The sequence below is a fragment of the Oncorhynchus tshawytscha genome, unplaced genomic scaffold (genome assembly GCF_018296145.1).
Source record: "Oncorhynchus tshawytscha isolate Ot180627B unplaced genomic scaffold, Otsh_v2.0 Un_contig_2462_pilon_pilon, whole genome shotgun sequence".
In the NCBI taxonomy this organism is placed as follows: Eukaryota; Metazoa; Chordata; class Actinopteri; order Salmoniformes; family Salmonidae; genus Oncorhynchus; species Oncorhynchus tshawytscha.
In genome coordinates, this window is record NW_024609503.1 from 134,856 (window position 1) to 160,229 (window position 25,374).

General features: G+C 40.8%; 1 protein-coding gene across 7 annotated transcripts; it reads right to left on the reverse strand.

The window, feature by feature from the left end:
- Positions 1–9,735: 9,735 nt before the first annotated feature.
- Positions 9,736–17,379, reverse strand: LOC112240355 (ribonuclease inhibitor). 7 transcript variants are annotated; one of them, XM_024408660.2, is made up of 8 exons: positions 16,522–17,379; positions 16,135–16,248; positions 15,969–16,031; positions 12,168–13,919; positions 11,837–12,010; positions 11,535–11,708; positions 10,985–11,158; positions 9,736–10,751 (listed from the first exon to the last, which is right to left on the reverse strand). In XM_024408660.2, the coding sequence occupies exons 1-8, from the start codon at positions 16,686–16,688 to the stop codon at positions 10,739–10,741; spliced, it is 2,631 nt and encodes an 876-aa protein (XP_024264428.2). In that variant the 5' UTR covers positions 16,689–17,379; the 3' UTR covers positions 9,736–10,738. The 7 variants fall into 7 exon arrangements, with proteins under 7 accessions (XP_024264428.2, XP_024264427.2, XP_024264426.2 ...); XM_024408659.2 differs by having other exon boundaries at positions 15,969–16,034; XM_024408658.2 differs by having other exon boundaries at positions 15,969–16,067.
- Between the last annotated feature and the right edge of the window lie 7,995 nt (positions 17,380–25,374).

The window sequence follows — 25,374 nt, forward strand, 5'->3', positions numbered from 1 at the left end:
CACACCATTCAAATGATTTTAAAAGTGCCATCTATTCTCCCTTCATTTAAGTAGCCTAATCACTGATCGGATCTGATTGTAGAAGTGAATGGAGCCTTTTTGTTCACCTGTCCAATTATGTCAAATCAGTGATTCTGTGAAGGAATAAGAACAAGGCTGAAATACCCAGTCGTAGTCTTCTACTCTACTACCAAGTCTCATTTTCACTTGGCTTTTGGAACAAACAATTAAGAAACATGAGAAATTCAGAAAATATAGATTTGGCAAATCCATATGAAAATGCAATGTGAGAGGCAGGACACTTTATAACAAGGCAACATTAAACAGGTTGTCCCCGACAAATGATGCAGCCCCCCACCCCCCCACACACACACACACCCCACACACACACACACACACACACACACACACACACACACACACACACACACACACACACACACACACACACACACACACACACACACAGCAGTAAGGAGCTGCTCAGACTGCATGTCTCTCTGCTTTACTGACCAACCAGAAGACCCACAATGAGATGTTCATTGTCTTTCTGTGAGAAGTTCAGACTGTCATTGTCCTTATAAAAGGAGGGCTTTTTACTAAGCTAACAGAACACACTGAACTACAGTCAATATGTATAGACATGATGGATATAACATGTCATTATAAAATGGCTTTTTACTAAGCTAACAGAACACACTGAACTACAGTCAATATGTATAGACATGATGGATATAACATGATGGCTTTTTATATAACTGAACTGTCAATATGTCATTATATGATGTCATTATAAAAGGAGGGCTTTTTACTAAGCTAACGGAACACACACTACACTGACACGCAACAGAAACAGCACACATCAACGAACATCCAACCACATTTACATATATTTACATTTTAATCAAATCAAGGAGTTGGATCTGAGGCCAGTGCTCCATAGTATCTTAGTGAGCTTTCAATAACGACGCCTGGGAAGGAACGAAGTCGTCGCTCTAAGTCCTCATACAGCAGCTTAGACATATAGGGGTCGTATTCACTAGACATCAAAGAGAAGAACACGGAACAAAACGGGCAGGAACTACCTGAACTTATCCAATAAGAAACTAGCATGTGTTGAATATGACCCCGTGTCTGGATGTCTACAATGGCTTACTGATCACTATATCAGTGTGCTCATGAACCTGATCAGTAAAACTCACCGCAGTCTCTCCAGTGTATAGAGGGGATCCTCTCGTACAGAAGAGAGCAGCTTTACTCCAGAGTCTCCTGGAGTATTTCCACTCAGGTCCAGCTCCTTCAGGTGGGAGGGGTTTGACCTCAGAGCTGAAGCAAGAGAAGCACAGCCTTCCTCTGTGATGCTGCAGCCTGACAGCCTGTGGAAAGTGAGGGAGAAAATATACACAATATAAAAACTTCCAGAAAATATGTCAGTTTTGCATCTAAAGACAATACAATCAATGGTAAAAACTGAAATTGCCTTCAATTATGACATCAGAGACCAAGGCCCAATTATGACATCAGAGACCAAGGCAGGAATTGAATCAATTCGCAAATAGTCCGGGTAGCCATTTGATTAGCTGTTCAGGAGTCTTATGGCCTGGGGGTAGAAGTTGTTAAGAAGCCTTTTGAACCTAGACTTGGTGCTCTGGTAGTACTAGCTGTGCAGTAGTAGAGAGAACAGTCTATGACTAGGATGGCTGGAGTCTTTGACAATTTTTATGGCCTTCCTTTGACACCGCCTGGTATAGAGATCCTGGATGGCAGGAATCTTGGCCCTAGTGATGTACTGGGCCTTACGCACTAACCTCTGTCGTGCATTGCGGTCGAGGAATGAGCAGTTGCCATACCAGGTAGTGATGCAACCAGTCAGGATGCTCTAGATGGTGCAGCTGTAGAACTTTTTGAGGATTTGAGGACCCATGCAGAATCTTTTCAGTCTCCTGAGGGGGAATAGGCTTTGTCGTGCCCTCTTCACGACTGTCTTCGTGTGTTTGGACCATGATAGTTTGTTGGTGATGTGGAATGAGGGCGTGCTCGGACCTCCTTTTCCTGTAGTCCACAATCATCTCCTTTGTCTTGATCACATTGAGGGAGTTGTTAACCTGGCACCACATGTCCAGGTCTCTGACCTCCTCCCTATAGGCTGTCTCATCGTTGTCGGTGATCAGGCCTACCACTGTTGTGTCACCGGCAAACTTAATGATGGTGTTGAAGTTGTGCCTGGTCATGCAATCATGAGTGATCAGGGAGTACAGGAGGGGGCTGAGCACGCACCCCTGAGGGGCCTCCGTGTTGAGGATCAGCAGGGCGGATGTGTTGTTACCTACTCCTACCACCTGGGGTGGTCCGTCAGGAAGTCCAGTATCCAGTTGCAGAGGGAGGTGTTTAGTCCCAGGGTCCTTTGCTTAATGATGAGCTTTGAGGGGACTGTGGTGTTGAACGCTAGGCTGTAGTCAATAAATAGCATTCTCACATACGTGTCCCTTTTGTCCAGGTGGGAAAGGGCATTGTGGAGTGCAATAGAGATTGCATAATCTGTGGATCTGTTAGGGTGGTATGCAGATTGGAGTGGGTCTAGGGTTTCTGGGATAATGGTGTTTATGTGAGCCATGGCCAGCCTTTCAAAGCACTTCATGGCTACAGATGTGAGTGCTATGGGTCGGTAGTCATTTAGGCAGGTTACCTTAGTGTTCTTGGACACAGGGACTATGGTGGTCTGCTTGAAACATGTTGGTATTACAGACTTAGACAGGGACAGGTTGAAAATGTCAGTGAAGAAACTTTCCAGTTGGTCAGCGCATGCTCAGAGTACACGTCCTGGTAATCCGTCTGGCCCTGCGGCCTTATGTTGACCTGTTTGTTGACCTGTTTAAAAGTCTTACTCACATCTGCAGTGCCTAGCTCCACTCCCATTCTCCAGGCGCTATCATTTGTTGACTTCTGTAACCGTAAAAGCCTTGGTTTCATGCATGTTAACATTAGAAGCCTCCTCCCTACGTTCGTTATATTCACTACCCTAGCACACTCTGCCAATGTCCTAGCCGTGTCTGAATCCTGGCTCAGGAAGACTACCAAAAACCCTGAAATTTCCATCCCTAACTATAACATTTTCCAACAAGATAGAACTGCCAAAGGGGCGGAGTTGCAATCTACTGCAGAGATAGCCTGCAGAGTTCTGTCTTACTGTCCAGGTCTGTACCCAATTTGAGCTTCTACTTAAAAAAATCCACCTTTCCAGAAACAAGTCTCTCACCGTTGCCGCTTGCTATAGGCCACCCTCTGCCCCCAGCTGTGCCCTGGACACCATATGTGAACTGATTTCCCCATCTATCTTCAGAGCTCGTGCTGCTAGGTGACCTAAACTGGGACATGCTTAACACCCCGGCCATCCTACAATCTAAGCTTGATGCCCTCAATTTCACACAAATTATCAATGAACCTACCAGGTACAACCACAAATCTATAAATACGGGCACCCTCATAGATATCATCCTAACCAACTTGCCCTCCAAATATACCTCTGCTGTTTTCAACCAAGATCTCAGCGATCACTGCCTCATTGCCTGCATCCGTAATGGGTCTGCGGTCAAACGACCACCCCTCATCACTGTCAAACGCTCCCTGAAACACTTCTGCGAGCAGGCCTTTCTAATCAACCTGGCCCGGGTATCCTTGGGGGATGTATTATTTAAAGATTAAAATAGGGGATTTTGTTAATTGCATGTCTACCTTGTTGCCTGTTGCTGTGTGTGCGCCACTGTTGAAATACCTGAGTTAGATGATCTGGTGAAACTATACTTTAGAATTGGCTTCAGTAACAAGGAAATCCTTGCTCTTTTAGCACATAATAACCATCATATTATAAGTATTAGGACCAGGAAGAGGTTGTACCACCGATTATTTTCAGAAGGAGAACCCATGGTTACATACGGTATTAGGTAGAGACGGACAGGCTGTGTGTGTATGCAGGTGTGTGTGTATGCAGCTGTGTGTGTATGCAGGTGTGTGTGTATGCAGGTGTGTGTGTATGCAGGTGTGTGTGTATGCAGGTGTGTGTGTATGCAGGTGTGTGTGTATGCAGGTGTGTGTGTATGCAGGTGTGTGTGTGCAGGTGTGTGTGTATGCAGGTGTGTGTGTATGCAGGTGTGTGTGTATGCAGGTGTGTGTGTATGCAGGTGTGTGTGTATGCAGGTGTGTGTGTGGGTGGTGAAAAGTAGGGGAAAAACAAAACAAATGGCCATCAATCTAACGATCTAACACACTTGTTTGAACAGGCGTCACTGCACACTCACGTTTATTAATCTACTGATCTAAAAACACACACACACATCCCAAGTTTCCCCCTGGCAATTTCATACACTCTTCTAACGGCCAAAGTGCGGTATGAGCACAAACAAAAAACATTCTCATCTCTGAATGTGAAGAGAACTGGGGTTGAGTCCCTGTCAGTCTGCTGTCCCAATTTCGCTACAACATTCTGCTGCGTAGTTTAGGACAAAACTTCTGTGCATAATAGCAACTATTAATGACCTTATCCATGGTGCTTTACTAAGAGTAGTATTTATTTCCCCCATATGGCAACTATCCTTCTAACGACTATAGGCTAGTAGGCTATATGAGCACAGCTATTAAAACACATGATCTTAGGATCCTGGAGACCAGAGGCTGTGTGTGTGTGTATGTGTCCCATGTCAAGCTGCTCTCCAAATTCGCTACAACACCAAAATGTTATTCTGCAGCCCATTATAAACCTATAGTGACCACTGGCGTAATGCAGTTTCTCTGGACCTCCCGCAAGGTCAGAGTTGGTTTGTCGAGATCGGTGTGAAAAATCTTGACTGGCCTGCACAGAGCCCTGACCTCAACCCCATCGGACACCTTTGAGATGATTTGGAACACCGACTGCGAGTCAGGCCTAGTCGCCCAACATCAGTGCCCGACCTCACTAATGCTCTTGTGGCTGAATGGAAGCAAGTCCCCGCAGCAATGTTCCACCATCTAGTGGAAAGCCTCCCCAGAAGAGTGGAGGCTGTTATAGCAGCAAAGGGGGGACCAACTCCATATTAATGCCCATGACTTTGAATGAGATGTTTGAGGAGCAGGTGTCCACATACTTTTGGTCATGTAGAGTATATAACTTTCTCACACATTATTCAAGATTCATTCAGGATTATCCATAATAATGGATCATAATAATGCATCCACATTAAATGTAGAAGGGTTTAGAAACATATTACTCTTCTGAAGTCTACTCTCATACAACCAAGTAATTCTCTTCAGCCAACCAGTTTTCAGAGCATTTCATATTATTCTGTACGTAAACACGATACAGACTAGAGGTCGACCGATTAATCGGAATGGCCAATTTCAAGTTTTCATAACAATCAGAAATCGGTATTTTTGGGCACCGATTTTGCAGATTAAAAAAACACAATTATACCTTAATTTAACTAGGCAAGTCAGTTAAGAACACACTCTTATTTTCAATGACGGCCTAGGAACGGTGGGTTAACTGCCTTGTTCAGGGGCAGAACGACAGATTTTCACCTTGTCAGCTCGGGGATTCAATCTTGCAACCTTACAGTTAACTAGTCCAACTCTCTAACCACCTGATTACATTGCACTCCACGAGGAGCCTGGCTGTTAAGCGAATGCAGCAGAAGCCAAGGTAAGTTGCTAGCTAGCATTAAACTTATCTTATAAAAAACAATCAATCAATCATAATCACTAGTTATAACTACACATGGTTGATGATATTACTAGTTAATCTAGCGTGTCCTGCGTTGCATATAATCGATGCAACGCTGGGGGATGATTTAACAAAAGCAAATTTGCGAAAAAAAGCACAATCGTTGCACGACTGTACCTAACCATAAACACTAATGCCTTTCTTAAAATCAATACACAGAAGTATATATTTTTAAACCTGCATATTTAGCTAAAATAAATCCATGTTAGCAGGCAATATTAACCAGGTGAAATTGTGTCATTTCTCTTGCACGTAGAGTCAGGATATATGCAACAGTTTGGGCAGCCCGGCTCATTGCGAACTAATTTGCCAGAATTTTACGTAATTATGATATAACATTGAAGGTTGTGCAATGTAACAAGGATATTTCGACTTAGGGATGCCACCCATTAGATAAAATACCGAACGGTTCCGTATTTCACTGAAATAATAAACATTTTGTTTTCGAAATGATAGTTTCCAGATTCGACCATATTAATGACCAAAGGCTCATATTTCTGTGTGTTATTATGTTATAATTAAGTCTGACTTGATAGAGCAGTCTGACTGAGCGATGGTAGGCAGCAACAGGCTCGTAAGCATTCATTCAAACAGCACCTTTGTGTGTTTTGCCAGCAGCTCTTCGCAAGCGCAGCGCTGTTTATGACTTCAAGCCTATCAGCCTAATGGCTGGTGTAACCGATGTGAAATGGCAAGCTAGTTAGCTGGGTGTGTGGTTATAACGTTTCAAACGTCACTCACTCTGAGACTTGGAGTAGTTATTCCCCTTGCTCTGCAAGGGCCAGGGCTTTTGTGGAGCGATGGGTAACGCTGCTTCGAGTGTGGTCATTGTCGATGTGTTCCTGGTTCGAGCCCAGGTAGGGGCGAGGAGAGGGACGGAAGCTATACTGTTACACTGGCAATACTATAGTGCCTATAAGAATATCCAATAGTCAAAGGTATATGAAATACAAATGGTATAGAAAGAAATAGTCCTATAAATACTATATTAACTACAACCTAAAACCTCTTACCTTGGAATATTAATATTATCTCATGTTAAAAGCAACCACCAACTTTCATATGTTCTTATGTTCTGAGCAAGGAACTCAAACGTTTTTTTTTTTACATAGCACATATTGCACTTTTACTTCTCCAACACTTTGTTTTTGCATTATTTAAACCAAATTGAACATGTTTCATTATTTATTTGAGGCTAAATTGATTTTTATTGATGTATTAAGTTCAAATAAGTGTTCATTCAGTATTGTTGTAATTGTCATTATTACAAATATATATTTTTAAATCGGCCGATTAATTGGTATCGGCTTTTTTGGTCCTCCAATAATCGGTATCGGCGTTGAAAAATCATAATCGGTCGACCTCTAATACAGACCATTTAGTGTGATATGTTATGTTGCGTACGGTATTATTTTAAGAATGTCCATCACCAATTTTGTATAATATGTTACGAATCTGGAAAATGTACAATATGTTACCAATTTGCAAAATGTATGATATGTTACGAATTCTAGCCAAGTGGCTACCATTAACTAACTGGCAAATAATTAGCTAGGCTAGGGGTTAGGGTTAAGGTTAAGCTTTGGAGTTAGGTTAAAGGGTTCAGGTTAGGGGAAGGGTTAGCCAACATGTTATACTGAACAGAATTTTTAATGCAACAATTTCAAAGGTTTTGCTGAGCCAATTGAAATAAATTCATTAGGCCCTAATCTATGGATTTCACATGGGCAGGAGCACAGGCATGGGTGGGCCTGGGAGGGCACAGGCCCAGTCAATCACAATGAGTTTTTCCCAACAAAAAGGCTTTATTACAGACAAAAATATTTACCAATTAGCTAAAGTTGTCCGTGATGAGATTTGAACTCGCATCCTTTGTGTTGCTAGACCTTTGCGTTATACACCCAAAACCAACTCACATCTGTTGGGCTGCTAGACCTTTGCGTTATACACCCAACCAACTCACATCTGTTGGGCTGCTAGACCTTCGCGTTATACACCCAACAAACTCACATCTGTTGGGCTGCTAGACCTTCGCGTTATACACCCAACAAACTCACATCTGTTGGGCTGCTAGACCTTCGCGTTATACACCCAACCAACTCACATCTGTTGGGCTGCTAGACCTTCGCGTTATACACCAAACCATCCACCCTACTTCTGTTTTTGCCTTAAGTTATCATGTGTCTTATGTAACCATACCAAATGTAACACATACTAATTTCAGTGTCCCAGATTTACATGTATTATGTTACGTCTATTCTATGAGACCAGGCTGCTGCAGCTGGCGCCACATCTATTTTCTGTGATTTATGTTCCATCCCTGCAGTGTCATCACAGCCCTAGCAGTCAGCTGTACTTTATAGCTTTTTAACTACACATATATCTGTAAACACATGGATTAACAGTAGGCTCGCCTATTTTCCTAGTGGTGCATGTTCTTTTACGTCATTCAGAACAGTTGCCTACCTGTCTTTTGTCTCCTGCAAATCATTTTCCAGACAACTAGCCTGCATACTGTACAAGGCGGTGGAGTTTCTTTGTTGTGGCACATCCACCTGGTGTCCCCAATTGACCCTTTATTATTCTTATTTTCTTCGTTTTCTAGTGTCCTTTTCTGGGGGAAAAAACCCGCGTTCAGGTTCAACAAGAGTCTTTCAGTTGTTTTTCAACCGTTCAAGACGGGTCCAACTGCTATCAGATAACACGCATAACGTATTTATTCCAAACATCTGCCAGCACAAAGACTCAATTCACTGCCAGCCATCAGGATTAAAACTGCTTTCAGAGGACATACCTGCCGCGCAAACTTGCTTTCACAATACACATTCTACAAATCAGTACTTGTCTTTCTTTGTTTAAGTTCCTGCATAGCCAAAGATCGAGTCCCTGGCTGGGATGTGTTCAGTATAGGCACACTAAAACAAAACATTTTGCAACGAAAAAGTAACATATGTTCATGACGTAGGCATATCTTGGCTACTTTCCCATTTCACGTTACTAAACATTTTCCAGCAACTGAACTGCGTTTTGAAATGCACACAGCTGTACACACACAAATGTTCAAATTATTTTATAAGTGCCATCATCAATTCTCCCTTAATTTAAGTAACCTAGTGCCGTGTAGCTCAGTTGGCCAGTTAGTAGAGACTATGGTGCTTGCAACACCAGGGTTGTGGGCACCATTCCCATGGAGGACCAGTACCAAGAAAATGTAAACACTCACTACTGTATGTCACTCTGGATAAGAGCGTCTGCTAAATTACAAAAATGAAGGTTAATTTTGTAAATGTCGGATCGCTATGGCAAGACACATCATTTACCCAAGTTTCGTAAACAAATTGGGTCAGTGGTGTCTGAGATATAATTTATGACTAATATACAAACGGAGACAGCTCCATAGTCCCCCCTCCTGATTTCATTGTGGGGGACAATAAGTCAACGTGCCACTAGAATAAATGGTATATACAGTTTACCATATAGCAGTGGTAATATACACCATGTGAGCATAAACAGAATATAACAGAATCAGTTGACTTGGTGTACAGAGAGAACAAGAGAGGACCTAGTACAGAGCCCTGGGGGACAACAGTATTCTTCAAGAATATAATTTAAATGACTCATGAGATTAATTCAACTGTCATACATAATCATAACCCAAAATATAAGCTGGTTTTACTTCTGTTTGTTAACAATGTAATTGTAAACAAACACTGTATTGCCTCAAACATGGTTACATTTTAATATCAGGTATTGCATCCATAACTCTGAATATGAGTTTGATACTGGTTACATTTCTCCAGCCCCATCCCTAAAAATCTTCACTAAAACAGCAGCGTGACCACTTTGTTATAGTTTAAGCCGCCGATTGCCCCTTTTAAAGACATTGAGTTCACACAGTTAGGCCTATATGTAGTTATATGTGAGTATGAACATTCATAGCTGTGGAAACCAAGTCATTCAATTAATCACAGATTGACACAATGTCACACGGCAATAGGACAGTTTTACTTCATATATTTAAGGAACATGAAATACAGGTTACCATAGATTAACACACAGGGTCACATAGAACGTAAGAAATGCTACTTGTTTTAAACCCCAAGGTGCTACAATAAAAATACATCCAAGCAATTAGTATTCAATAGTAGAAAAACTACAGAGGCCTATAATACACTGAAATAAAAAGATAGGTAATACCTACAGCAGAGTTACTTGTAAGGACATAAACTATTCAAATATTATTTTGGGGGGGTAAATGCTGAATATGTCGGCTCAGTTGGAAATTAACTTTACATTTCTATAGTGCAATCTGTACCGCTTCGGTTATACAGATTGAATAGCGCCCCAAGTCATACACGGCAATAGGAATAACTAACTACTATTATTCATTTTACTGTTAAAATTAAATACTAGTTATATTAAATTAATTGGACTATTATTCATTTGTATTATTCATTTTGAATATACAGTATATCAAAGATTAAAACAGGGTTACATACAATTTGAATAATTCTACATTACTATAATAAAATATATATATATTTGTAACATGCTTTTCAAAAAACCCAAGATGCTACAATAAAAATCCAAGCAATAAGAACAACACACATGACAATCCAGACATCAAATACACTGAAACAAAGCTATCAGTCTGGTAAGATGTACAATAGAGTTACTAGGAAGACAATAAGGTTGTTGAGAACCTGTGACACTGGGTGCTGTAGTTGTCCTGGAGGGCAGGCAGTGTGTCCCCAGTGATGCATTTGTTGAGGGAGAGGTATTTTCCTGGCACCACTTCGCCAGGGCTCTCTGATTGATTGAGCGATTAAAAAGGAACTATCATTGTTGATTCAAAGCATTGAATATTTACATTCATGCACTTTGAAATTAATTTTGTAACTGTCCCAGAAGCATATAACTGCAGCACACTCCCACAACCAAGGACTTGGAGTTGAGGCCATTCCTTCACTGAATCTCAGGGAGCTTTCAATCATTTAACCTGGGAAGGAAAGAAGGGAAGTGGATCTAAGTCCTCATACAGCAGCATAGACATATAGGGGTCGTATTCACTAGACATCAAAGAGAAGAACAAGGAACAAAATGGGCAGGAACTACCTGAACTTATCCAATAAGAAACTAGCATGTGTTGAATATGACCCCGTGTCTGGATGTCTACAATGGCTTACTGCTCAATATATCAGTGTGCTCATGAACCTGATCAGTAAAACTCACCGCAGTCTCTCCAGTGTATAGAGGGGATCCTCTCGTACAGAAGAGAGCAGCTTTACTCCAGAGTCTCCTGGAGTATTTCCACTCAGGTCCAGCTCCTTCAGGTGGGAGGGGTTTGACCTCAGAGCTGAAGCAAGAGAAGCACAGCCTTCCTCTGTGATGCTGCAGCCTGACAGCCTGTGGAAAGTGAGGCAGAAAAGTTACACAGTATAAAATATTACAGAAAATGTCAGTTTAGCATCTAAAGATGATACAATTAATGATAAAAAAACGGACAAATTGTTATTGATTATGACATCAGAGACCAAGTCCCAATTATGGCATCAGAGACCAAGGTTGGAATTTAATCCAAGTTTTGAGCAGACTGGACAGCCGACAATGCTGACAACATTATCCCAATGTTTGTGGAAATTGCATTCACTCTAAATGTAGCGCATGTCGATCGGACATAAATGGGCTTTGAAAGTCACACTGTCAGTTGTCCAGTGCACTGCCTTGAATTAAATCCAGGACCAAGTGAAATGTAAGTTAAACTCCATAAGGGTTGCCTTACCTCAGTGTCTCCAATTTACATTGTGGATTCTCAAGTCCAGCACAGATGAATCTCACTCCTGAATCCTGGAGTTCATTTCCTCCCAGGTCTAGCTCTCTCAAACTTGAGGTGTTTGAGCTGAGAGTTGAAGCCATCACCTCACAGGATTTCTCAGTTAGGTTGCAATCATTCAACCTGGAGAGATGATGCGGCTTAGTAACCCACACAAATCTATAACTACATTTACAACATGAAGAATGTACATCTTCATATTTACAACATCCACTTCACTTTGCAGTGGAGACAGTCACAAAGTTACTCACTTCAATGTCTCCAGTTTACAGTGTGGATCCTCCAGTCCAGCAGAGAGCAGCTTCACTCCTGAATCCTGGAGTTTATTGCCACTCATGTCCAGCACTCTCAGACAGCATGAGTTTGATTTGAGAACAGAAGCCAGTGCCTCAAAGCTTTTCTTGGTGAGTTTACATTCGTTCAGCCTGTGGAAAACATAGCTGCATCTTAAGATACCCAGGTGCCCACAAATAAATGCCCGGTTTGGGACTGAATTGTCAGCCTAAATGGTAATGCAAACAGATGTTCATTATTATGTTACATTAGCATGCTGTCTGGAATGTAATTTGACTAAGCACTTACAGGGCTGTTCTAGAGGACCTGACAACTGGGAGAAGTTTGAGAAGAGCCGCATCTGATCTGATGTATTTCTTCAGGTCAAACACATCCAGCTTCTCGGAGGTCAGCAACATGAAGACCAGAGCTGACCACTGTCCAGATGAGAGTTTAGATTTTGAGAGACTTCCTGATCTCAGGTAGCTTTGGATCTCATCCACTAGAGAATGATCATTCAGTTCATTCAGACAGTGGAACAGATTGATGCACCTCTGCAGAGGGAGGTTCTTCCTGATCTTCTCCTTGATGTACTTGACTGTTTCCTTGTTGCTCTGTGAGCTGCTTCCTGTTGCTGTCAGTAGGCCTTGTAGGAGATGCTGATTGAACTCAAGTGAAAGGCCTAGAAGGAAACGGAGGAAAAGGTCCAGATGGCCATTTTCAAACTGCAAGGCCTTGTCCACTGCATCTTCATATAGACTGTTTTTTTTGCGGAGGGATCTCTCTTTAGCCATCAGATTGTTGTTGTTGTTAGTGAACATGAGGAACACATATAGTGCAGCCAGAAACTCCTGGATACTCAGATGTACGAAGCAGTACACCTTCATCTGGTTAAGCCCAGACTCTTCTCTGAAGATCTGAGTGCACACTCCAGAGTACACAGACGCATCCTTGATGTCAATGTCACACTCTCTCAGGTCGTCCTCATAGAATATCAGATGACCTTTTTCTAGCTGTTGAAAAGCCAGTTTTCCCAGTGACAAAATCATCTCTTTATCCCAGTAAAAATCGTTGGAAGGCTTTACAGGATATTTCTGACTCCTCAGTTTTGACTGGAAGATCATGAGGTGAGCGTACATTTGAGTCAGATTCTTGGGGATCTCTCGACTCTCTGTTTCAGTCAATAGTCTCTCTAGGACAGTGGCTGAAATCCAACAGAAGACGGGAATGTGGCACATGATGTGGAGGCTCCTTGACATCTTTATGTGTGAGATGATTCTGCTGGCCAAGTCCTCCTCAGAGATTCTCTTCCTGAAGTATTCCTCCTTCTGTAGGTCATTGAACCCTCGTACCTCTGTCAACTGGTTAACACACTCAGGAGGGATCTGATTGGCTGCTGCAGGTCGGGTGGTTATCCAAATGTGAGCAGAGGGAAGCAGATTCCCTTTTATGAGGTTTGTTAGCAACACATCCACTGAAGTTGACTCTGTGACATCACAGCAGATCTTATTATTCTGGAAGTCCAGAGGAAGGCGACATTCATCCAGACCATCAAAAACAAACACAATATTTTTGTTTTCTGAGATTTCTGATACTTTTGTTTCTATAAAGGAGTGATGAAGTAGTTCTATCAGACTTTGATTTTTATCTCTCATCAAGTTCAGATCCCGAAAAGGAAGTGGAAAGATGATCTGGATGTCTTGATTTGCTTTTCCTTCAGCCCAGTCCAACATGAACTTCAGCACAGACACTGTTTTTCCAATGCCAGCAACTCCCCTTGTCAGCACTGTTCTGATAGGCTTGTCTTGTCCAGGTAAGGGTTTGAAGATGTCATTGAGTTGGATTGATGTCTCTTGTTCTACTGGAAACCTGCATGCTGTCTCAATCTGTCTTACCTCATGTTCATAATTAACCTCTCCACTTCCACCTTGTGTGATGTAGAGCTCTGTGTAGATGTTGTTAAGAGGTGTCGTTTTTCCTGCATCTTCAATGCCCTCAAATAAAGAATATGTCCTATTCCTCAAGTAGGATTTTGTTTTCTGCTGGACTTCTGTTGGGTACCTACAGTGGCAAGAAAAAGTATGTGAACCCTTTGGAAATACCTGGATTTCTGCATAAATTGGTCATCAAATTTGATCTGATCTTCATCTTAGTCACAACAATATACAAACAGTGTGCTTAAACTAATAACACACAAAGTATTATATTTTTCTTGTCTATATTGAATACATCATTTAAACATTCACAGTGTAGGTTGGAAAAAGTATGTGAACCCCCTAGGCCAATGACTTCTCCAAAAGCTAATTGAAACCAGCTAACCTGGAATCCAATCAATGAGACAAAATTGGATATGTTGGTTAGAGCTGCCTTGCCCTATAAAAAAAAAATCACAAAATTTGAGTTTGCTATTCACAAGAATCATTGCCTGATGTGAACCATGCCTCGAACAAAAGAGATCTCAGAAGACCTAAGATTAAGAATTGTTGACTTGCATAAAGCTGGAAAGGGTTACAAAAGTAACTCTAAAATTCTTTATTTTCATCAGTCCAGTAAGACAAATTGTCTATAAATGGAGAAAGTTTAGCACTGTTGCTACTCTCCCTAGGAGTGGCCGTCCTGCAAAGATGACTGCAATAGCACAGCGCAGAATGCTCAATGAGGTTAAGAAGAATCCTAGTGTCAGCTAAAGACTTACAGAAATCTCTGGAACATCCTAACATCTCTGTTGACGAGTCTATATATACGTAAGATACGTAAAACACTAAACAAGAATGATGTTCATGAGGACACCACAGAAGAAGCCACTGCTGTCCAAAAAAACATTGCTGCACGTCTGAAGTTTGCAAAAGTGCACCTGGATGTTCCACAGCGCCACTGGCATAATATTCTGTGGACAGATGAAACTACAGTTGAGTTGTTTGGAAGGAACACAGAACACTATGTGTGGAGAAAAAAAGGCACAGCACACCAACATCAAAACCTCATCCCAACTGAAAGGTATGGTGGATGGAGCATCATGGTTTTGGGCTGCTTTGCTGCCTCAGGGCCTGGACAGCTTGCTATCATCAACGGAAAAATGAATTCCCAAGTTTATCGAGACATTTTGCAGGAGAATGTTAGGCTATTTGTTTGCCAATTGAAGCTCAACAGAAGTTGGGTGATGCAACAGGACAGCGACCCCAAACACAGAAGTAAATCAACAACAGAATGTCTTCAACAGAATAAAATACACCTTCTGGAGTGGCCCAGTCAGAGTCCTCACCTCAACCTGATTGAGATGCTGTGGCATGACATCAAGAGAGCAGTTCACACCAGACATCCCAAGAATATTGCTGAACTGAAACTGTTTTGTAAAGAGGAATGGTCCAAAAATTCCTCCTGACCGTTGTGCAGATCTGATCCACAACTACAGAAAACATTTGGTTGAAGTTATTGCTGCCAAAGGAGGGTCAACCAGTTATTAAATCCAAGGGTTCACATACTATTTCCACCCTGCACTGTGAATGTTTACACTGTGTCTTCAATAAAGACATGAAAACGTAGAATTATTTGTGTATTATTAGTTTAAGCAGACTGTGTTAGTCTATTGTTGTGACCTAGATGAAGATCAAATCAAATTGTATGACCAATTTATGCAGAAATGCAGGTATTTCCAAAGGGTTCACATACTTTTTCTTGCCACTGTATACATGGAAAATAAAGATACATGTTCCTTGTTGAATTTAGTTATTTATTTGTGTAAAAAGTATCAAATAAACTCTAATCTACAGTTAGCTAAGCTAAGTGAAGATTAAATCACAAAATGTGGTGCATTTACTCAGAGACAATGCCCTCTGCATCTCCTGATAGTTACACTCAACCTTGGGTACAGTCTCACTATTATAGTCATCATATTATTATTTTATTTACATTTCTAATATAATGTCAGATTGAATGATATCCTGTAGACAATTCCAATCCTATAAGAAGCTAAATGAGGCATCCTGAATGATGAACTGGAGGCTATTATCTTGAAATTAACAGAGTAAAGGTACTAGATGTCATCAGATACATGGATGGTGAATTAAACTAGAAAACAGGTAGGATGCTGTGTAAACTGCGATCACTCACACTTTGTCATCTGTAGGGACTCTGGGTTGGTGATCCATTGACTGGTCATTCTCCTCAGAGATACTGCTGGGTATAAATGAGCACAGAGAGCAATAACATCTATACAGAAGATGGTAAATAAAAGGAAATGCCATAATCAAACACCAGGTTATTTCTCAGGTCTCACCTTTGCCCAGCGGATAATGCTCCCTCCTTGAAGAAAATAGGAATTCCCATGGACTGGTCACTCTTCATGGAGACACCACTAGGTGCAGGTGAGACTGGTCTGTCTGTCTTGATCCTGTTTAGAGCAGGATACTAATTTCCAACATGGAGTGTGCGCACTTAAGACATTTTTTCAACTGTTTTTTTTATGGTTACTTTATAACTGTCATCAGTCTTAATTCATATAACAGCTAGGTTATAGATTAGTGATACAGTAAATGTATCCAACAAAATGTCTAATTCACTTGATCTATTGCATGAAATAAAGACAAATCACAACAATACTGGCTTGTTCGATAGTTGTTACAAACTATCAACTCCTTCACAATTACCTATTTGATGATCTTACCTCTTATGTTCCCTGTCAGTGTTCTGTTCTGTAGGAAAACTCATTTTAAGGGACATTTCTCCCTCACTCCGTGAGGGACTCATTCTAGAAGCAGTGGCTTCCTCTTCAGTCTCTTCACAGATACTAGAGGGAGGGCCAGCCTCCTCATTCTCCCCAGAGAGACTCATTTTGACCCCTTGTACACTGGACTTTTAAAAAACAACACCTTTTACAACACTTGCAGCCTAATGGTAGATTACTTTTAAGCTAAACAGAAATACAACTTCTGAGACTGGTGTAACCCAGCTTGCATCAAGTAAAACACAACTAAACTGAAAGCAGGAAATGGAGAAAAAAAGTCCCTATTTTAACATTGAGGTCATAGAGTTCTGAAAGGTTCAGATTATATACAGGGTAGATACCACTATCAATGAATAGAACAAAAACATGATGTGCTAGAAGTGTGTGGTTGATTTGAGAGTTGTGAGCATTGAAAACCAGAGATACATAGCATGTGGATAGTTGGGGAATTTTTTCCTCCCGAGCATAAAACCATGAAGTATATTCCAAGTTTAATAAAGCAACGTTAGGAGACAAACATAATGCATCAATCACAAGTGGGATTCTGATCCACTCTGAAAATTGTCTTACAGTCTTAAGATCTGAAAAAGATACTGTGGCTAGCACTGCAGGCGTGGTAGCAGCCTAATGTAATCTCAATTAAGAATGTCATGTAATGTTTATTAACAATGTTGGTTGATGATGACAATAACACAGGTGAGTCAAATTATCATTTCAAATGAACTGTGTACAAGGGGTCCTACAATGTGCCTCTCCTCGGGGGAATCCATGGCAGACCTCTGATCAGGATGCGCTGACCTGTGAACACACCAAGCAGTTTATTTGACACACACCGAAGAAATGGTTAAAGTAACTGTCCAGTGAAAATCTCACTTTTAAAAGTTCATATTCTGCTAACTCATACCCAAGTAATGTTGTTGACTCGTCCTATACTCGAAAAAACACTTATAACCCCCTACAACAAACCATCTCAAACAGACCGTTTCAAATATGCTTGCTATAAATGTCAATAATGTGAATATTTTTAATGAGGGTTTATGCTCACACCATTCAAAAACAGAAAATGGAATGTTAAAATCCTCCAAGCACTTGGCAGTATGGTCTCCGGTGGCATTTGGGCATGGCATTCTGGAAAAAATGTACTGAATTTTTCAAGACGTATTTGGGCACATCTTCCCATTGTAAACCAACTAATATGGCTTTAAATGATATTGTACCACTATGATAACATTGTGCCACCAGTGGGAGTATAAAACCAATGATGGTAACACCCATAGAAATATAATTCATTATATTTACAGTGGGGCAAAAAAAGTATTTAGTTAGCCACCAATTGTGCAAGTTCTCCTACTTAAAAATATGAGAGGCCTGTAAGTTTCATCCTAGGTACACTTCAACTATGACAGACAAAATGAGAAAAAATAATCCAGAAAATCAAATTGTAGGATTTTTAATGAATTTATTTGAAAATTATGCTGGGAAATAAGTATTTGGTCACCTACAAACAAGCAGGATTTCTGACTCTCACAGACCTGTAACTTCTTCTTTAAGAGGCTCCTCTGTCCTCCACTCGTTACCTGTATTAATGGCACCTGTTTGAACTTGTTATCAGTATAAAATACACCTGTCCACAACCTCAAACAGTCACACTCCAAACTCCACTATGGCCAAGACCAAAGAACTGTCAAAGGACACCAGAAACCAAATTGTAGACCTGCACCAGCCTGGGAAGACTGAATCTGCAATAGGTAAGCAGCTTGGTTTGAAGGAATCAACTGTGGGAGCAATTATTAGGAAATGGAAGACATACAAGACCACTGATAATCTCCCTCGATCTGGGGCTCCACGCAAGATCTCACCCCGTGGGGTCAAAATGATCACAAGAACGGTGAGCAGAAATCCCAGAACCACACGGGGGACCTAGTGAATGACCTGCAGAGAGCTGGGACCAAAGTAACAAAGCCTACCATCAGTAACACACTACGCCGCCAGGGACTCAAATCCTGCAGTGCCAGACGTGTCCCCCTGCTTAAGCCAGTACATGTCCAGGCCCGTCTGAAGTTTGCTAGAGAGCATTTGGATGATCCAGAAGAAGATTGGGAGAATGTCATATGGTCAGATGAAACCAAAATATAACTTTTTGGTAAAACCTCAACTCATCGTGTTTGGAGGACAAATAATGCTGAGTTGCATCCAAAGAACACCATACCTACTGTTAAGCATGGGGGTGGAAACATCATGCTTTGGGGCTGTTTTTCTGCCAAGGGACCAGGACGACTGATCCGTGTAAATGAAAGAATGAATGGGGTCATGTATCGTGAGATTTTGAGTGAAAACCTCCTTCCATCAGCAAGGGCATTGAAGATAAAACGTGGCTGGGTCTTTCAGCATGACAATGATCCCAAACACACCGCCCGGGCAACGAAGGTGTGGCTTCGTAAGAAGCATTTCAAGGTCCTGGAGTGGCCTAGCCAGTCTCCAGATCTCAACCCCATAGAAAATCTTTGGAGGGAGTTGAAAGTCCGTGTTGCCCAGCAACAGCCCCAAAACATCACTGCTCTAGAGGAGATCTGCATGGAGGAATGGGCCAAAATACCAGCAACAGTGTGTGAAAACCTTGTGAAGACTTACAGAAAACGTTTGACCTCTGTCATTGCCAAAGGGTATATAACAAAGTATTGAGGTAAACTTTTGTTATTGACCAAATACTTATTTTCCACCATAATTTGCAAATAAATTCATTAAAAATCCTACAATGTGATTTTCTGGATTTTTTTCCCTCATTTTGTCTGTCATAGTTGAAGTGTACCTATGATGAAAATTACAGGCCTCTCTCATCTTTTTAAGTGGGAGAACTTGCACAATTGGTGGCTGACTAAATACTTTTTTGCCCCACTGTATATGGTAACGTCAATGAGGCATTTTTGGTAAATTGGGATTTTCTTTTTAAATCGAGGCCACAAATGCTCAAATCTACGGTCATCTATCAAGTTAACTGATAAATAATGTTGCTCACAATGTTATTTCCCTTCATTTCAATTGACTAATAACAAGTGACACTTGGATTTAGATAAACCAAATGTATGAATAATAAAATGTGGGATTAGTAAATCATGTTCTTTAATATAGACCCATCCCCAGATAACAGTTTGCCAATACTCAAAGTCCTTGTAATCGCTGATTTTCAAGGCGTTACCCATATAAAAATATACTGTCATACTATGGTCTAAATACTGTAGTATTACTATATTTCTATACTATACGGATGTCCTCAAAAACACTACAGTGAATAACTGTAGTATTTTTCCTGCCACAACTGAAGTACTAATACACAGAGAGAGAGAGAGAGAGAGAGAGAGAGAGAGAGAGAGAGAGAGAGATTGCTGGTTTGAGGTCCAGGCATTTTATTGGCAGTGCCCTCCATTAAGGTGACTGACTGTCTTTAAGTGAAGTCATGTGTTTCTAAAATATCTATGGTTTATGTAAATGCTGTGGTTAACTGTTCTCTCTATGGTTTATGTAAATGCTGTGGTTAACTGTTCTTTCTATGGTTTATGTAAATGCTGTGGTTAACTGTTCTCTCTATGGTTTATGTAAATGCAGTGGTTAACTGTTCTCTCTATGGTTTATGTAAATGCTGTGGTTAATGGGTCTATGGTTTATGTAAATGCTGTGGTTAACTGTTCTTTCTATGGTTTATGTAAATGCTGTGGTTAACTGTTCTTTCTATGGTTTATGTAAATGCTGTGGTTAACTGTTCTTTCTATGGTTTATGTAAATGCTGTGGTTAACTGTTCTCTCTATGGTTTATGTAAATGCTGTGGTTAACTGTTCTTTCTATGGTTTATGTAAATGCTGTGGTTAACTGTTCTTTCTATGGTTTATGTAAATGCAGTGGTTAACTGTTCTTTCTATGGTTTATGTAAATGCAGTGGTTAACTGTTCTTTCTATGGTTTATGTAAATGCTGTGGTTAACTGTTCTTTCTATGGTTTATGTAAATGCAGTGGTTAACTGTTCTTTCTTTACCATCAGCAGTACAGTATTGTTGGTCACTGTTTTTAGTCATGCTGTGAACTTAGCCAGTAGAATCTTTGTTAAAGCATTTTTCTACTTCAGAAGGCTACCTAGTGGAAGTCACAGATGTAAGAAGTTAATGTGTGTTATTATTTATCTGTGTCAAACAAGCAAACTTAATCCTTCAAGCTTTAATAAACTTAGCTAGTTCTTTATATCAGCTTCTGTACTGTTTCCCTTTAATGGGCCTAGAACCTAACGTTTAGATGTTACAATTCTAATAACACATATTTTTGCTAAGGTGTTGTGTCTGGTCCTTGCATTGCTCAGAACTGTTGACCCAACTCAATAGGTGGCCTGTCACAAACCTGTGTGTCTTATGTCCTGGTTGAGGCCTTCCCCTTATCAAACAGTAGGCATAGTCTGGTTGTTGTGCCATTTTAGCTAACCCTAGTCGACAGGTGTTACTACAATATACTAGTCATGTCCACAAAAACACTACAGTATACTACAGTCATGTCCACAAAAACACTACAGTATATACACATTTATTTAGACTACAATATTTTTAATGTGGGTATTTGTAATGTGGCTTAGCTGTTTGAACTAACTTGTGTTATTCTCAACACATTTCTAAATGCATTGTATCCACATGTGGCTGTATTGTGTTTTTAAATCAAAGGATTCTAAAGTATACTACACAATTCTATATTGCTCGAAATCAGGAGCGTCCCGTCATCCCGAGGACGATAACAAAATATGTCTGGGATTGTTAAAAACAGACGTTAGGACAGTTGCAGGACGATAGGCCAGAAAAATATGAAATGCATACAACAGTGATTCCATACTAAAATGTTTAAACACAAAGACGAGGCTGATGAAACATACCACAACATTTAGCTTAAAAGTTGATAAACTATGAATAATTCACATTAGCTCAGCAATGTTTTCACTTGTCTCGGCCATGAGTGAATGTTCCAGAATGCTACTACGGGAGAACACCCTTCTCAAACGTGCAGCTGATGCGAGTGGTTTTTATAATGCCATAGAGATGGATATAAAGCCTAATGGTAAAAACGTAGAAAGAGGGAGTATCAGAAGATGCAACAATAGGAATGCGCCTTACGGCCTTTGGACAGTTGAAGAAATGGTTTCAATGACATATCAGGAAATCTTTGCTTTTTTTCTATGGTCGGATTTTGACGGTAGGCTATTAAAAGCAAGGTAAAATAGTTTATGTCCAGGTTTCAAACAATGATATGGCTATATATGCATCGCATATGTAATTATTTAGGTTATGGAAATGTATAACATTAGAATATCATTCCAATGTTGGGGAAATAGACCCATTAGAATGTACATTTGACTCTCTCCCAGCCACCGGCCTGGAGCGGAGGTTGTGTGTGCCGGGAGTTGCTGTGGCTTTGCTAGCAGGCATATCACTTTTTGTTGTTGTTGCCACACCAAGTTTGACATGCTAAAATCACCACTGTAAACAATATACCACCTTACTTCTTACTAGTAACACATTTGTTGTTTTAGATACATTACAAAGCATGCGCATCAATTGTTTTGTGTTTTGTTGGTGTAATTTTTGCAGAAAAAACATTTTGGGTGGTAAAAAAAAAAACGTAATGGCTGGTAGATTGCTTTTTATCTACCTGCCACACTGGCATGTGTACCAACAAATAGATTTTAGTCCCTGTCCGTTAGCACGTGGTGGTGCTCAAAAAGGTCAAGGAGACCATTCTTCAGTCACTAAAGAGGCATTACTATTTTCCTTTTTATATATAATGCTTACTTACGAGCCCTTTCCCTACAATGCAGAGTTGGAAAAGGGCTCGTAAGTAAGCATTTCACAGTCAAGTCTACAGCTATTGTATTCCGGGCATGTGACAAATACAATTAGATTTGATTTTAGCGTGACCTGAAACAGTCACACAAAGGATCTCATGATGTAGGCCTACGTTTTGATAGTGTTTCTACTTAAGCCTTTGTGTGTTTACATTTTTAAAATAATTGTAGGTTACTACCTTTAGCACTTCAAGTTAATAAAGTATTTAAATCTTATAATCTTTTGTTTTTTAAGCACTACCTCGCTGCTTTAGGCCACAGTCACGTGTTCACAATTCTTTAAGAGATGGGTGGGTCTAAGGCTGAAGAGGGTGTGAACGAAGCTAAAAAGGGACGTAAACAAAGAGCAGCACTCTAGCTGTACTTTTATCCAATTTAAAATGTTTGAACATAAGACCGAAAAGAGGTCGTCGATCACGTTGTTTTGGAGGGGGACTATGTAGCAATTTCCACTCCACCCCTTCCATAGCCCCCGATGTAATGTTTAACAAAAACCTGTTTTTGTTTGTTTTCATCAATTACTTATTACATTTTCTTGTGGCAGAATAAAAGTGGCCATTGATTAAAATTAAATATCACTTGAATGACTTATGTACACAGCAATGTTTTGAAATGTGAGGTTTCCTAATGACCATACAAGTGATCGTTTGTGCTGCTGGCAGAACTCTGGTTTTGTTTATGGACGTGACGCAGATACTTTTGTAACTTCCCTAAAATCGGATATAAGGAGAAACTTTGCCTACCCCATATATCATTACTATTTGACAATGCATCCGAAATTAATTGTGCATTCCAACGGAATATCAAGACTGACATGTGTTTTCCGCAAAGGGAGCAAGTCTCTGCAATACGTAATGGAATATATTTTAATAGAGCCTGGCTTGTAAACCATTTTTAGTTTCACTTCCTTACCAGGACGAACTACGCGAATTTATAGCATTTTTGTTCTTCCAGTATAGGATACAGGTCCTGTAAATTCATGGATTTGAACAGTATGCTAGGCCTAGCGGACTTTGTTCATGGGTACATTTACATTAAGACATTCAGAAAAAGTTGCCTGCCTTTGTATCCCGAAAACCGAATTCATTTTCCAGACCTCTTCTTCGTGTAGCTTCCAGCAGACTAGACTGCTGTAATTGCTGTTGACAGTTTTCTGTTATCTTCTTCTTCTTCTGTGGAGTTTATCAGCAGTTTGCATCCAATATCATGCTGCATTACTGCCAGCTACTGTACTAGAGTACGGCCAGAGACAGGGAGGAACTTTAACAGTTTGCATTTCACATTTGTTAATTAAACTATTTATGAAATTGCACTGTCATCTAACCCTATATACACACCACATGACCAAACGTATGTGGAGATGTCGAACATCTCATTCCAAAATCATGGGCATTAATGGGGAGTTGGAAAGCCTTCCCACTCTCTGGGAATGTTTTCCACTAGATGTTGGAACATAGCTGTGGGGACTTCCATTCAGCCACAAGAGCATTAGTGAGGTTGGGCACTGATGTTGGCCGATTAGGCCTGACTCGCAGTCGGCGTTCCAATTTATCCCAAAGGTTTTTGATGGAGTTGAGGTCAGGGCTCTGTGCAGGCCAGTCAAGTTCCTCCACACCGATCTTTAAAACAAACTTTTCTGTCTGGACCTTGCTTTGTGAATGGGGGCATTGTCGTGCTGAAACAGGAAGGGCCTTCCCCAAACTGTTGCCACACAGTTGGAAGAACAAAATTGTCTAGAATGTCATTGTATGCTGTAGCATTAAGATTTCCGTTCACTAGAACTAAGGGGCCTAGCCCGAACCATGAAAAACAGCCCCAGACCATTATTCCTCCTCCACCAAATTTTACAGTTGGCACTATGCATTGGTGCAGGTAGCGTTCTCCAGGAATCCGCCAAACCCATATTAGTCCGTCGGACTGCCAGATGGTGAAGCTTGATTTATAACTCAGGAGAACACGTTTCCACTGCTCCAGAGTCCAATGGCGACAAGCTTTACATGACTCCAGCCGACGCTTGGCATTGCGCACGGTGATCTTAGGCTTGTGTGCGGCTGCTCGGCCATGGAGACCCATTTTAGTAAGCTCCCGACGAACAGTTATTGTGCTGACGTTGCTTCCAGAGGCAGTTTGGAACTTAGTAGTGAGTGTTGCAACCGTAAAGCACTCTGTTCTGTGAGCTTGTGTGGCCAGGGGATGAGTCGTTGTAGCTCCTAGATGTTTCCACTTCACAATAGCAGCACTTACAGTTGACTGAGGCAGCTCTAGCAGGGCAGAAATTTGATGAACTGACTTGTTGGAAAGGTGGCATCCTATGATGGTGCCACATTGAAATTCACTGAGAACATCAGTAAGGCCTGTCTACGGACAATGTTTGTCTATGGAGATTGCATGACTGTGTGCTCAATTGCATACACCTGTCAGCAACAGGTGTGGCTGTAATGGCAGAATCCACTCATTTGAAGGAGTGTCCACATACTTTTGTATATATAGTGTATTTGGTGGAGCTAATGCAATATAATGTGGATGTCAATCGCCATTAAACCTCAACGAAGAAGAATATTCACGCCTCCAGTTGTCTGATGACAACGCTTTGGTTGTTTTAGTTGTCAGTGGCAACAAAGAACCAGCATCATAACACAGGTTTCTGAGGGCATAACTGCATCACAACCTTTTGTTTCGCAATGATGGGTATAAATATGTATCTTTATTTGTTTATGTACCTGCTGAAGATCTACTCCCTTGCTGGGATGTGTTCAATATGGGAACACTAAAGCAAAACATTTTGCAATGGAAAATTTACATCTAGTTCAGGCATATCGACTTCCCTATTTTACATTCACATAAAAACATATTTTTCAACTACTGAACATGCCTATGGAAATGCAAACAGGCGTACAGACAAATGCATGGCCCCTTTTAAAAC